The sequence below is a fragment of the Protopterus annectens genome, chromosome 2.part2 (genome assembly GCF_019279795.1).
Source record: "Protopterus annectens isolate FY-2018-M chromosome 2.part2, PAN1.0, whole genome shotgun sequence".
Taxonomy (NCBI): Eukaryota; Metazoa; Chordata; order Ceratodontiformes; family Protopteridae; genus Protopterus; species Protopterus annectens.
The window spans coordinates 891,358,923-891,374,231 of NC_056730.1; the positions used below are offsets into that span (position 1 = coordinate 891,358,923).

General features: G+C 41.8%; 1 protein-coding gene across 1 annotated transcript in view; it reads left to right on the forward strand.

The window, feature by feature from the left end:
• DCP2 (decapping mRNA 2) overlaps window positions 1–14,815 on the forward strand; it is a gene marked incomplete in the record, with an annotated part of 579,459 nt that extends 564,644 nt beyond the window's left edge. Inside the window, 1 exon segment of the mRNA XM_044064209.1 lies at window positions 13,271–14,815. Coding sequence (XP_043920144.1) covers window positions 13,271–13,449 — 179 coding nt within the window.
• Between the last annotated feature and the right edge of the window lie 494 nt (window positions 14,816–15,309).

The following is a 15,309-nucleotide window of genomic DNA, read 5'->3' on the forward strand; positions in this document are numbered from 1 at the left end:
TTGAGTTGGACTAAACTGTCAGAGAAAGAATGGATGCATTTACAGATTTTCGGTGTAAAATTAGGTTTGTGTGTATGTATAATTTGCATGCACTTGTCCGCTGTGTGGTCATCGTGACAGTAATGTTTTAATATTGTGAGACTCGTTACTGCGAGACCTGGAGTGGTGAGACTGAAAGACCCAAAAACTGGCTTACTAAGTCTTAGATTGATGTTTCTTAGAATATTCCCTTTCTGGGAATGACAATCTCAGAGTTGCTGTCCAACATTGGAGGTGGGATGGGGGTTTGCTGTCTCACATTGGAGGTGCAGGGGTGACATGTTTCCCTAAAAAAAATAAAATAACTTTACAGAACAGTGTTGATCAACATTTGCTGTTCCTCCTGTGTTTTTAGACCAATTCTTTTGGTAAATTGGTAAATTCCGGGTCACTTAAAGTTTTGGGATTACAGTGTAGAGCTCATTGTAGTACATGAGTAATGTTGCAAAGTTTTCACGTTTTAACATACTAAGTTCACAATTTACAATTTCATGGTACTTTAAAAGTATTAAATACTATGTATATTTCTGTATTTCTTTTTCACATATTTTGGTTTCACTTTACTGTGATATAGTCTGACTTCCATTGTATAGCTGAGCATAAGAATAGTTAGGAAAATTGTTACCAATTTTCCACAATGAAATTCCAGTTTTCTGCAAAAGCAAGTAGTGTCTGAAAGTAATTCCAATAAAATGAAAATGTAATTTTTTCACACTTATAATAGTATGACTTCACAGAGAATGTTCTAGTGTGTTGTTTCAAGCACTTGCTCTTTTTCATTTTTTTTTAGCTTTTGTATGCCATGCCAGTTAGCTGGTACTTAAAAACTAACCAAAATGTCAAAAAATGTTCTGTTGACTTATTCTGCTATCGGTCACAGTGCATTAATTCTTGAATATAGAGAGAAAACATGACTCAAAAAACTATGAAAATTGAAAAAAAGAATTTGTATTTGTTAGGCAAGCTGACTTTTGGCTCCTTCAGCTTGTGTATACCAGCTCCTTATTTACTCTACAGTGGAAAAAAGTAAAAAACATCCACTGGAGTGCACCACCAGTTCTACAGTACTGAGATCAAAATAAATTTTGGTAAAGCCATTCAAAGGAGAATGCCTTAAAATGCAGGCATGCTAGAAAAATTGCACGCTTTTGAGGTGTGGTTTTATATTTCATTTTGAAAATGTTTTATTGACTTTTCGTGGACTGGGGAGTTCTCATTCACCAGGTTTTGCAAATCAGGTTTGAAATGCTAATCCCAAGGGAAACAAAAGCTGCTACAGAAATGGCATCTTACACACTCAGTGTTGTCTTTGTTAGTATGACCACTTATCCGCCTTTTTCCATCTCCTCTCCAAGTCTTTTGTGGTAGCACATGAATTAGGGTAACAGTCTTCTTGGTTGGAAACCTGTGGGGCCTTTCCATTTGCTTAATATGACTAGAAAGGTACATCCCAAAGGGGCATTGTTTAAGACTGCATAAAGAGGGGTGATAACTTTTTTGACCCGTTTGGTATGCCTTTAGATGTTAGTCATGTGTAATTGAAGTATTTTCTGACTGTTGCTGCTTCACAGTGGTGAAAGCAGGGCTTGTCAACCCAGGTTCTAAGATCCTCGACCACATTATCATTTTGGAGTGGGAAATTAGCTATACTGTACATTGAGGGAGAGTTCTTTACCAAATATGACATAACACATTAAATACATTTTTCATATTCAATGTTAGCCCATTTTTCACACCGCTTGTTTACAAAGGTTAGTTCTTGCTGTAATGAGTAGGTATCGGAGAGCCATTTGGCAGTACCACCCAGTTTGAGATGATCTGCATTTATTTATTTATTTAATTTTTAACCAAAGGCTCTGATTTCCACTGTGGAGATCGGAGAAGTAAATACTGAAAAGGAGGGTTTATTTGCCGAGCATGGCTGGCACGATGGTTAAGGTATTTACCTTACAAACACAAAGTGCAGGGATTGATTCTCACATGAGGTAATTGGCTAGCCTTAAAATGTCCGACAAGGGCAGTTAGCCTAATACTAATCTGTGAACCTAGAGCACACCAGTAGCTACCTTCATACTTGCAGAGTAAGCACATGACACCTTAACTTTGTGGTTTCTGTCTTTTAGCTTGTTGGTTATCCGCCTCACCACATATGGATCTGCTTTTAAGACACTTAACTTGTTTACAGTGCAGGTGTAGGGTATAGGTAAAATACTTTGGCTATCGAAGTAAAGTGTGTGATTAGATAGACCAATGTCTTTAGCCTGTATGACCTTGAAGAAGTTAAATAAATTGAGTAAATGAGATTTCCTTTTGACAGAGCCATACTTATGTGGGTGTAGCCTGATAAAGTTTGGTATTATAGTTTGAGGTCATATTTGATGACTTTCCAAGTCAGACTAGTCAGGCTGTTGGGTCTGTAGTTGCCTTTGTGTAGGGGTATTACAACTTTAGTTCTCCACACATTGGGGGCACCCCGCAGCTAAGCTCAAGTTAAACAGTTTAAGTAGGGAGTCTGCAAGAACATGTTTAATGCTATGTATTAGCTGTTAAGGTAAGTTATCAAGCTCCAAGGAAATAGTATTTTTTTTTTGTCTTGAACAGCATATTCAGTCCATGCTTCTTTGTGATATTAGGAGGTGCAAGGGATACAGGGAATTTTTTTAGAATTAAGATAGTTGTTTTAATGTAACTAAAGAAGGGTTTGGTTATCATTGAATTTGGAAGCTAATTTAAGTTCATGGTTTGCCTTACTAGCCCTAATGAGTAGCTTTTAATTCTCTACGGTATTATTGATGCAAACTTTAATATGAGGAATCGTGGAGCACTAGTGTTTTTTGTTCTTAAAATTCCCATTGTGTTTGACTGTAGGTTAGATGGCCTGGTCTTGGCACTTATCTGTGTTGGGAAAGAGCACCTTTATATAAATAGCAGTGTCAGGGTTGAGTTTGATTATCCAAGTGAATTTGAATAGTTTATAATAGCTGCTTTGCTCACAACTGGACATCCAATAATAACTGGGAATACTCTATTAATATATTTTTACTTGTATGTAATCACTGTAAGTAGCAGTAGCTATTTGCTGAAATTTCAATTGTTCCTCTCTTGCTCAATATTGTGACTCTTTATAGTTTGTCTAATGCTTTTGAGTATATGATTCTGTACTATGTTTGTAATTAGCTTCTTAGCTAGTCCTGCATCATCTGTAGTATGTCTTGTACTTCACACTGCCTTATTGTTATATTTTGGAGCTTTTCTCCCCGGTTCTCTGCTAAAAACGTGCTTCTAGCCCAGTCGGACACTACCCAGTTAATGAATGAAATAAATAAATTAAAACAGGATTTGAGGATGGTTGCCAATTTGACATCCGTACTGTCAGAATTATTGATTGTAGGGTTTCAGAGATTTTGGAAGAGAAAAGTTAAAAGTCTGTGGTTAGACTTAACCAGAGATGTCAAAACTTGAGGGGTGTTACATGCAGTGGCTGTATTAGTCAGGACTAGATTGTTGTAGATCTCATAACCAAAGGTATTGGCAACATAAAATCCCTTGAAACCAGTTTGTCAAGCTGCTACTCCACGGCTAAACTGTAATGTATTAGTAACACCAGCACCAATACAAAAAACAGCTTTGAAAAAGTCTACTTGGATCTCATTTTTAACTTTCGTTTTTATTAAAATGTATGTACAAGGACTCAGTGACTCAAGTACGAACAGTGTTTGGCCTCACTGAGAGGTTCCCATTGGGAGTGGGTGTACACCAGGGTTCAGCTCTGAGCCCACTGCTGTTCATACTGGTAATGGACTACATCAGCAAACAGGTTGGAGGGGTCAGAGCAACAAAGCTGCTGTATGCAGACAATGTGGCAGTACAGGCAGACTCAGAGCTAAAACTTCAGCAAAGGATAGGAGAATGGAATGCAAATCTGAAGGCACATGGGATGAAACTAAGCACAGACAAGATAGTGGTAATGGCAGCAGATTGGGGAAATCAGAAGAAGCTGAGAATAGAGATAGATGGGAAGATAGTGGAACAGGTAAACAGCTTCAAGTATCTGGGAGGGGTGGTTGAGGAGAAGGGTAGTCTGAATGAAGAGGTCAAAGCTAGAATCAGAGGGGCTGCAGCCAACTGGAATAGAGTATCAGGTGTAGTCTATGACAGAAGAATGCCAAAGAAGCTGAAAAGTAAGGTGTACAAGACAGTGGTGCGACCAGTACTACTGTATGGTACAGAAACCTGGGCAGTAAAGGCAGAACAGTTGAAGAAGCTAGAGGTGATGGAAATGAAGTGCCTGAGAAAGGTGGTAGGATGCACACTGCGGGACAGGCGAAGAAATGAGGACATAAGAGCAGAAGCCAAAGTAGCTCCAATTGCAGAAAAGATCAAAGAGAACAGATTACGATGGTATGGGCACATGTGTAGAAAAGCAGAAGACAATCTGGTGAGGGAGATTTGGGACAGACAGGAAGAAGGTAAGAGGAAGCGAGGGCATCCAGCAAAGAGGTGGATGGATTGTGTGAAAGAAGATCTGCGACAGTCAGGCATGAGTGTTGAAGAAAGCAGGAGAGTGGCACTGAATCGAGAGAGTTGGCGACAGTTAATATGATACCCCGACCCCATGTAAATGGGAAAAAGGGGGATGATGATGATGATGATGATGATGATGATGATGATTTTATTAAAATATAAAACCATAAAATTCAGAATGCTTAGTTCACAAGCATCCAGTCCCAATATAATGAAACAATGTTTCTATCATGACGTGCAGATGGTAATTAGATACAAAGTGGTGTATCTTGATTTAACTTTGGTTGTAGCCTTTCAAAACCAACGAACCATTCGGATCTTTCTCGACGTCAACAGTTCCTCTCTTATAACAATGAAAACTCAAAGAATATTATATTATATTCAACGCCTTAGTTTAAATAGCCTTACGTAGTACCATTTGATTTAGCACAGTCCTTCGACAAATAGGTTAAAAATGAATCGTATAAGTCCGCAAAATATGTCCCAACTCTCACACGATAAGCGCTTTCTATGATCTGATGAAAGTTTATCCGAAAGCGCTTATTGTGTGAGAGTTGGGACATATTTCGTGGACTTATATGATTCATTTTTGACCTATTTGTTTCTAAAGAATTTTTTCTGGGAGTGGTGTGAAGCCCTACACAAAGAAGTCAAAGTAGCGTTCAGCTATTTAGCACGTTGAATATTCTTTGAGTTTCCATTGTTATAAGAGAAGAACTGTTGACGCAGAGAAAGATCCAAATGGTTCGTTGGTTTTGAAAGGCTACAACCAAAGTTAAGTCAAGATACACCACTTTGTATCTAATTACCATCTGCACTTCATGATAGAAACATTGTTTCATTGTATTGGGACTGGATGCTTGTGAACTAAGCATTCTGAATTTTATGGTTTTATATTTTAATAAAAACGAAAGTTAAAAATGAGATCCAAGTAGACTTTTTCAAAGCTGTTTTTTGTATTGGTGCTGGTGTTACTAATACATTACAGTTTAGCCGTGGAGTAGCGGTTTGATATACATAGATTCAATTTCTCTACTTGCCGCTACCTTAATAGTGAGTAATACATTTATTTGTATTGAAACCAATTTGGGTATGTGAAGGGTAAATCCTACCCAGGCAGGAACTACTTTGATGAATTCAGCAAGGCCTTGGATGAATACAGAATGGTACATACAATATACATTGATCTAAGGCCTTAGATGCTCTGTGTTATGGGCAGTCTAATCAAACTAAATGTAAATGTGCATGTAACCTGCTGGATAACAAACTGTCTCACAGGTAGGCCGAGCAAATCATGATCAGAGGTTTCCAAGGTGCATATTGTCAATGGAGTTTCTCAGGGCTCTGTGCTGAGTCCACATCGGTTTAGTATTAATGTTTTAATGTTCAAGCTGACGCAAACTGTCTCTCTCTCTCTCTGACAAAGTTTGTGGATGATTGCAAACTTTGGGGCTATCAACTGTACAGCCGCTTCCTACAAGAGAATCTGTCACATGCACATATATAGTGCCAGGACCACTGTATAAAGCTGAGTGCAGAAACATCTAGCATTGCATCCTTTGAAAAACACTTATTGTCCTTGTATCTATCCCATAGAAGGCACCGCCTCAAAATGAATAAGTTATTAGGGATGTGGGAATGTTCATTGATGATGAGCTCTCCTTTGGCCATCTTGTCTCTATGATAGTTAGGAGATATTGCAACCTAGCCCAGCTGATTACCAAAGACATATACTCTTGATTCAAGGATGTTATAGAGAAGAATGATGTCTGCCTTACTGTGCCCACAGTTGAAGGTAATGCCCTCTTCGACATGTACCCCTGGTGGTGCTGATGGCTTGGTCTCTTCCAGCACCCACTCAGTTCTTGGCATTCTCAACTCCGGCATTGTTGGAGCTGAGTGGTCTGGGCCGGTGCACCAGGGTCTAGTTTGACCTTCCAAGATTTGGAGGCATCCCTGCCCCAGGGCATTCTGTCTTACGATAACTTGGCTTCGATCATTACATCAGTGCTGGCAGAGTTGGTGCTGGACACTGTTTCACTCTGGTCTGCTTCCAAGGAGTGCCGGATCTGGCCTTCTGGCTTTGGTTTCATCTTTCAACATTGTGGAGAGGATCTTCTCCTGTTTGGAGATGAGAACTTCATCAGCTGCATTAGATCTATCCCAAGCCCTTCGTGTCTCTGCACCTTTGGATACGCATCATTTGACTCCAGGACATCTTGTGTCATTGGGTCTCCAGGCTTTCCTGCATTCAGGGCCCCTCATCTTTTCTGTGTCTTCTCCCACTCCTCCACCCATGGAGGTGAATGAGAAGAGTAAGTGCAAAAGAAAGAACTTGGATGTCCCTGAAGAATCCCTCACCAAAGACACAGACCTCAATGAAGGGGGGTGCTCCCTCAAAGCCTCCCTTAAAGACGCCTCTCTCTTGGCTGGTTGCTTGTATTATTGAACAGTGTGGTGAGTGGATCACCAAAGCACCTTCCTTGGAGGAGTTTTTTTTCTGGAGCCCTTCAGCGCAGGCCCATCCACATCCTGGGTATTTTTACCTCTCCAGATGCCTTTGTAGACCTGGTGTCTTGGAGGACATGGAGAACACAAAATATTGGAACCAATCTCTAGGAAACCTGATAGGATTGCTGTCTCCCCCCCCAGGACTGACCCCAACTAGAGCAAGGGGTCTGGTGGTGGACGCTGTTGTGATTGTGGCAGGCACCAAAATTGACATCTCAGAGGAGAGTTCTTTGGTCCTCCCACACAACAGTGTCTCTGGCATTGGATCATTAGGAAGGTATACATGCGCATCAGCCACTTTCGCCCTGTGTACACTGAACTACCTTGCCCATTTGACAAGACATCAGTGGGACCTTATTTCTGAAATGTCACAGATCATTTAGACTCCAGATGCTCAACAGACCCTAGAGGCTCAGGTGTCAACAGTGCAGTGTGTATTTAATGATGATCTTCACTGTTGCAGTCATCACCTGTGGGTTATCCCTTCTGTGGTAGCCCTTGGCCGGCCCGAATACCAGAGTCACTGTTTTTCTGCAGCAGCTGCTGTTACTTGTGGTCTGACATCAGGTCGTCAGTACTGTAAAGCAAGGCAGCCAATGTCATTACATCAGTCTTTCTTGCCGTGGAGCCCATAGCAGAAGCAGTTTGGAAGTTTGCTGGTTGGTCAGTACCACAGTTTGAATTTAAGCTGAAAATGTCTAACGCTAAGTATCCCATTGGGGATCCTTTTTTCTTGCACTAACCGATGTCCGAAAAAGTTAACAATTGTCTCAATGAGACTTACATTCATACTGCGTCACTTGTTTAGGCCCAGACCACGACGTCCCCTTTTGCCGGTTCTGTGCCCTCTTTAACGGGAGAACCATTCGCCTTAGAGCACTTATTGTAGACCGGTATTTTCTTCTTCCGTGTTTACATTCCAAAATGGTGTCAGTCAGCCAACAATCCATGGACATTCCAAAAAAAACGCAGAGATAAAGATAGAGACAGACCATACAAGGCTAAGTCTTCCAACGACTCTACCACTAAGCAGGTCTTCAGTTCTACGGAATTCAGTGAGGTGCTTTTGTAGCCCCTGATGCCCGATTCAGTTTCTATGCAAGCCTCTACTGAGACAATTTCAGAGTCCGGTATGCCGCAGAAGTCTTCTTAGTCTTCGTGCCTTTGGCTGTCTCTGCCTTGGTTGGGTCCGGAGCAGCGACGCAGGCACCAGCTTCCGAGGAGGCCTCTTGCACTACTGAATCTAGACAAAAAACTACGTCGATACTCTTAGGCCTAGAAGCCAGGCCACTCCTAGAAAATCTGCATCTAGCCACCATCTTGCTCCTGCTCCACCACCCCAAGCACAAATGCTTAAAATGGCAGAGGATCTCATTTCCCTTATCAGGGGTAGTCAAGGCCACACCTTCTAAAAGGAAAAGACAACTTTCTCCAGAAATTATGACAGAACAGGATTCTGAGGAATCTGACTGTTCATTTTTTGAAGAGGAACAGCAACCTATTGTGGTTATACAAACAACCTATGACTGCTAATGAGGATTCAGATGCAGAGGAATCCATTCCTTCTGCCTCAGAAGTATACATGAGGATTCAGATGCAGAGGAATCCATTCCTTCTGCCTCAGAAGTATACACTTCTGTAACTTTAGCCGTCGGAGCACTCATCTGTCAGTTCCATATGTTAAAATATCAACAACACACTTTGGAACTATTAAAACAAATTATTTCAACTTTTCCTGACTGTGCCAATTTGAAAGAGTTAGCAGATTTACTGCACTCTACTTGTCAGGTGGCCAAACACTCATTACACTGTGGATATGACGGGAATGGTTGAAGGAACAGCCTCTCCCTGATCATGTCAAGTCTAAACTAATTGATGCACCCCTGGATAAGAACTGCTTGTTTGGAGCAAAAGCAGAAGAGGTGCTTAAAAAGATGGAAGACGAAGCAAAGTCTATGCAAACAGTAAAAGATTTCTTTCAGGTTCAACCTCCCAGGTTCAGCAGGAACTTTCCCTCTAAGCGCTTGTATTTCCCTGCACCTAGCAGACAGGGCAAGGACAAGACCACCCAGGCCCCTATCTCAGGGGCAGCAGAGAACCAAACAGTGGACCACTTCCACCCCAAAGGCAGGTAGTTCTAAGCCACCCTTCTATAGCAAAAAACTTTCAATGACTCCCTCTCCCCCCCCTCTGTCTTCCTTTCACTCACCAAAAGCTAGGAGGAAGGCTCTCCCTCTGCAAAGAAACTTTGTTTTCTGTAACAAAGGACCAATGGATCTTAAAGATAATTTTGCAGGGATACAAATTCTCTTTCAACGAACTCCCAATTCCAAGAGGGTACCCAGACTTACCTCCAAATCAGTGGGCAGATGCATTGAAACAGGTCTAAACTCTCATATCCCAGGGGCAGTAGAACCTGTCCCCTCAGATCAAACAGGCAAAGGCTTTTATTCCAGACTTTTCCTTGCTCCCAGAAAAGAGGGCACTTGGTGCTCCATCCTGGATCTATCCATTCTGAACACCTCCCTGGTGGTCCCCAAATTCAAATGCTAACTTTGCAGCAGCTGCTACCTTTGCTGATAAAAAAAATGCCTTTCAGTTCTCTGTGCTACCCTTTGGCTTATCTACTGCATCCAGAGTATTCACCAAATGCTTAGCCCTGGCCATAGCATTTTGCAGACAGAGAAATATACAGATTTGCCCTTATCTGGACGACTGCCTCCTTCAGGCAGAGTGTAAAGAAAAGCTCCTCCAGGACCTTCTCTTTGTCAAAACCCTCCTAACTTCCCTAAGGTTCACCATCAGTGAGAAGAAATCAAAGCAAAAACCCTTCAGGAAGAGCATTTTCTTCGGAGCACTGCTGGACACAGCATCCCAAATGGTCTTCCTGTCCCCAGAAAAGCAGAGCTTTTTGCCTCTCTACTTTACCCAGCTGGCTTCCAGAAGTCACCTCTTTATGAGGAAGTTCAAGCCGTGGGATACATGGCATCTTGCATCCTTCTAATTCCTCTGGCCAGGCTTCACATGAGGAAACTTCAGTGGTATCTAAAGAACCTTTGGTGTCAGCACTCTCAGCCTCTAGAGACCTCTCTCCCTCTGATCCCCTGTGTAAGGGCTGAGTTTCTCTGGTGGGCAGGGGCCTGTGCCAAGAATAAGGGTCTTCCCTTATCCTCCACCCTACCGGCCAGGCCATCACCAGACATTGCTTGGGGTGCTCACTTAGCAGGCAGGTGGACCCAAGGTGCATCCGAGGTCTTCGGGATGCCCAGCGCCTTCCCTTACGTATCGATCAGAAGGAAATTATGGCAGTACAAAGGCTCTGACATCCTTCAAATCCAATCTCAGGCCTGGGGTTCTCTTTATCAAAACAGACAACACCACAGTAATGTGGTGTATCAACAAACAGGGAGGGAACCAATTTTACCCTCTGTGCTGGCTAGCCATGAACCTCTGGCTGACAGCCTCCTCCATGGGATTACACCTAATTGCCAGACTGGAAGATGCAGAAGAACAGAGTGAAATCCACACGATATTAGCGTAATAAAAAAATCTTAATCCACGCTTTCGTAACCAAACTTGAAATCCACACAATATTAGCGGATTAAATGTTTTTATTATCGTGTGGATTTCACTCTGTTCTTCTGCATCCTCCAGTCTGTTTTTTTTTTTGGTCATCCAGAAGTATTATTACACCTACTTGCCCAGTACCTACCAGGGATCAACAGCACCTTGGCAGACCACCTAAGCAGAAATTTACTGGACCCGCACGAATGGCAGCTCCACAGAAAAATCTTTTTGCAAGTCATTCAGGAGTGGGGAACTCCGGAGGTGGATCTCTCTGCTTCGCACCTCAACCACCAGCTAAAAATAATTCTGTACCAGGGAGTATCACCACCTAGCATGGAAAGTGGATGCCTTGACCTTCCCCTGGAACTCCCTCTTTGTGTACGCATTCCCTCCTCTGCCTCTTATTCCTAAGGTACTGATCAAGGTAAGGGTGGAGAGACCAAAGGCCATCCTCATTGCTCCAGATTGGCCCAGACAGCATTGGTACCCCTTACTGGGCAGCCTGACATTACAGCCTCCAAGGCAGCTAACCCTGATCTCAGACCTCTTGACCCAGGTGGGGGGGATGCTGCACCCAGACTTGCAGACTCTAAAACTGTCAGCATGGCTAATACTTTAAAAGCAAACACGGAGTCCCCTCTAAGCAAATAGGTCCTAGACATTATCACAGAGGCCAGAAGGCCCAGCACCAGAAAATCTTACGTTGGGAAATGGAAAAGATTCTGCTCCTAAAGCCAATCCAGAGGGAGCAGTACCTCACAACCTTCCATTCCTCTTATCCTGGACTTACCTAGCAGAGTTACTCAATAGTGGCCTCTCCTTCTCTTCTATTAAAATCCATGTCTCAACCATTTCAGCTCGTTTTGAAACAGACCAACCCCTCTTCTCACATCCTTTGATTAAACAAATCCTCAGAGGGGCTTCTAATATCAGACCTCCCAGAAGGCCACTCATGCCAGCCTGGGACCTGAATTATGTTTTAGAAAAACTAACCTTATCGCCCTTCGAACCTGGTGCTTCAGCAGAATTTAAATACCTCTCCTGGAAGACTGCTTTCCTGCTAGCTATTACCTCAGCCAAAAGGGTTTCAGAACTTCAGGCACTCATGACTATTGAGCCCTTCATCATTTTCCATGCAGGCAGGGTCTCCCTGACGACTAACCCCTCCTTTATGCCCAAGGTTGTATCTGATGTGACCCTCAACCAGGCCATACATCTACCCACCTTCTTTCCTAACCCTCAAAACAAGGGGGAAAGAATTCTGCACTCACTAGACGTGCACAGACAACTCGGATACTACCTGGACTGTATTATAAACCCTTCAGAAAAACAGACTAGCTTCTTGTCAGCTTTGCCCCAGGGACAGAGGGGAAGCCCATTTCCAAGCAAATTATTTCCAAATGGATATCACACTGTATCCATTTCTCCTACAGACTACATGGGAAACCACCCCCTAAGTCTGTTTGTACCCATTCCACTAGGGCAGCCTCCTCTTCCACAGCATTCCTCAAAGGAGTTCCCACCAGGGACATCTTGGAAGCTGCCACCTGGACCTCTGTCCATACCTTTACAAAGCATTACCACCTACCTCTTTTCTCTAAGGCTAGGGTAGGGTTTGCCTCTGCAGTTCCTGATGACCCATGCCTAGGGCTCTAACTAATCCTGCACCCCACTCCTCAGCTGACGGAGAAAAACATTGACTCTGGTATTCGGGCTGGCCGATGGCTACCACAGCAGGGATAACCCACAGGTGATGACTGCAACAGTGAATACACTCTACCATCTACATTTATGGTAAGTGTACACAACTGACTTTTCCATGAGTCTGATGTATGGCACAGCAGATGGAACATCCACATTGGCAGGCACAGGTATTGCCATGTGTCTTCATGCTTAGAAATGTTTGTGCAAGTTTGGGAGTCTGCCCTTTGGTTTCACCTCAGCCCTCACAGTGTTTACCAAATACGTGGCAGTACTCATCACTCTAGGGCTATTGGGAGCCATGGTCCTCCCACACCATGATGACTGGCTTTTTGTTGTCCCTTTAACAAGTGATTTGGGCCATCAGTCAAAGACAGACTGTCTAATGGACATTGCAGTTTATATCACTAAGTCCCATCTTCCCAGTTGAAATTCATTTGGTGGTGTTTACTCTTAACTTTGCAGCCAAGTTTCCTGCTGAGATCTGGGTGTAGGAGGTAACCATATACATCAGGGACCATCTGACTGTTCCTGAAGTCTGGCTAGAGACTGACATCCACCTGCAGCTAAATCCATTCGTTTATGAATGGCATGTAGCAATGATCCTGTTATTAGAACAGCTGTGATTATGGTTAACACCATCCCACAACTGTACTTTTTTGAAAGGAACTTTAGCAGTGTAGTTACAAGAAAAATATAATAGAGATAAAGTGGCAGATGACTTGTGTTATGCTACTAATTTAGCATACAGTACTTTAGGTTCATGTAGCCTTCCCAGTCTGTCTGTTTTATTCTTGTATTGTGCATTTAATGTATATGTGAATAGTGCTGTACATAACAAATTTAGATGCTTTGTGCTTAATGTTAAACTGATTGTTATGACAGGCTGTGTTAGAATTTAATTTATTTTGTTTCCATTTCTTCGTAGATGCAGTATGTAATGCAGTATGTGAACTTTGCACTTCCAGTGACGAACAAGCTCTGGTTCAGCACATTGATGGATTCCTGTCTGAATGCAGTGGGGACTGTGAAGTGACACTTTCTTCCAGAGCATTTCTGAACTTTAGATTTGATCGTGAGGCAATCATGAGATGCCTTGATGTGTGACGCAGCAAAGTTTTGGTTAAAGATCAAGGAAACTGAATACAAGTCAGGAGGTCTCAAATCAAGCCTTTTCCTTCTCAGGTTTTTTTGAGGAAACCTATGGATTTCCAAAGTTACAGAGAGGGAGATTTGAAGCTCTTCTCAAGAATCGAGGCAATGTATGATAATGGTATTAAGAGAAGCTCTTGCACTGCAAATGCAATATCGCCTTTAAACACGAAAGTACCTTTTCAGTATTTTGAATTTTAACATCTCCAGCTCATCAGTTGTATTTATTACTAAGCAGTTTTCTGTTTGTGTTTTTATACATTTAAAACATTTGTATTGTGTTTATAGTAGTCATCCTCTTGAAGTTTTACAGGAATATATTGAATTTTTTTTAACTTGGAAAGTTTTATTTCTATACGCCTTGTTAGGGTGCATAAATATATTTTCTATATTCCTGTTTCTGTAAATACCCAAAGTGATAGCCACCTTGGTGAAAACAAGTGCTTCCTAGCTTTCTGTATTTGTTTTCAGTATTCTTACACATTTTGTGTTGGAAGTTGTCACATCAGCTTTGGGAATATTAATTTAGATATGAAAGCAGCTGTAACAGATGGGATCCAAAACACAAGGGAATCATTTACCCTCTGAAAAGGCAAAATAGTGAGTAGTGAATCATACTGACATTTATTATAATTTACACAATGCTGTTTAACAAGATTATACAACCATACAGAAGCTGCAAGGTCAGAAACCTAAGTTTATACATAAGGTATACATGCAGTAGCAAGTGCAGCTTAAATGTAGAATTGGAAATAGATTATGAGGTGTTTAAAAACGGGTAAGAAAATGACTTAAAGATGTCAAGCATCACATATTGCACACTGCACTAACATGACAGTTTGAGTTGTATTTAGAGCTTTGTGTTTACTTGTCTTTCTAATTTAATGTGAATCTGTTTATCATTTTGTTATGAAGTACAATACAGGACTTTTCTGCTGGAGTACTTGTGTCAACTGTTAACCACTTGTGTGCATGTGTGTGCGTGTGCATATTTGTTTGTTTTGACTGTTTCTTTAAGCACACTCTTGTGAGAGAATGTTCAAGTAATTGTGTTGCACCTGCCGGAGACTATGTCTGTGATAGGTATAAAAGCATATTTACTTCACATTGTAGTACTGAGTCATGTAGGTCTTCTTAATTAAAGGTAGCCACTTGCCTAATCAGAAAGAGGATGGCAGGGTTAAAATGGGACCAGATTGTCTGTATCTTCATAAAACACCTGCTAAAAGTAAGTTTTTTTTGTTTGCGTCTACTAGTTTATCCCCAGATAGCGCCTGACAAACTGAGACTAGGAAATAAAAGGTACTTGGTTATTTTTGTATATGTCAGTCTTCCTTTCTGTTTTTTGGACTCTTTCAGGTTGAAAAATCTAGCTACTGAGATGATTTAAGACAGAGTGGAAGTCAACTGATTTGTCAGATGTGTGTGAGAATGTTTGTAGCAATTTGATCTTACTACAGCACGTTTGAAGGAAGTGAGTTGAATATCTCCAAAGGACAGTCATTGCTTCAGGAAATGAATGGAGGTGGGTTATTATCAGCTTCTGACTAGTCTGATTGTTGAATGTGGCTGTAGATTGTCAGGCATACAGCCTCTAGGTTATAGGCTTCAGTCTGTTACAGGTTAACTGTTACTGAACTTGTACTGGTTTTGCTAGTTTGACACGTATGGGATAGAATTGTAGTTTGTCTTAGTTTAGTTACTGAGGAAATGGGTGTGTGTGTGTCATTATTAGGACTATCTGGCAGTCTTGTGTGCAGTTAAGCATATGGAGCACAAGTAATCCTTTCACCTTTTGAATATTATGCTGCTCTA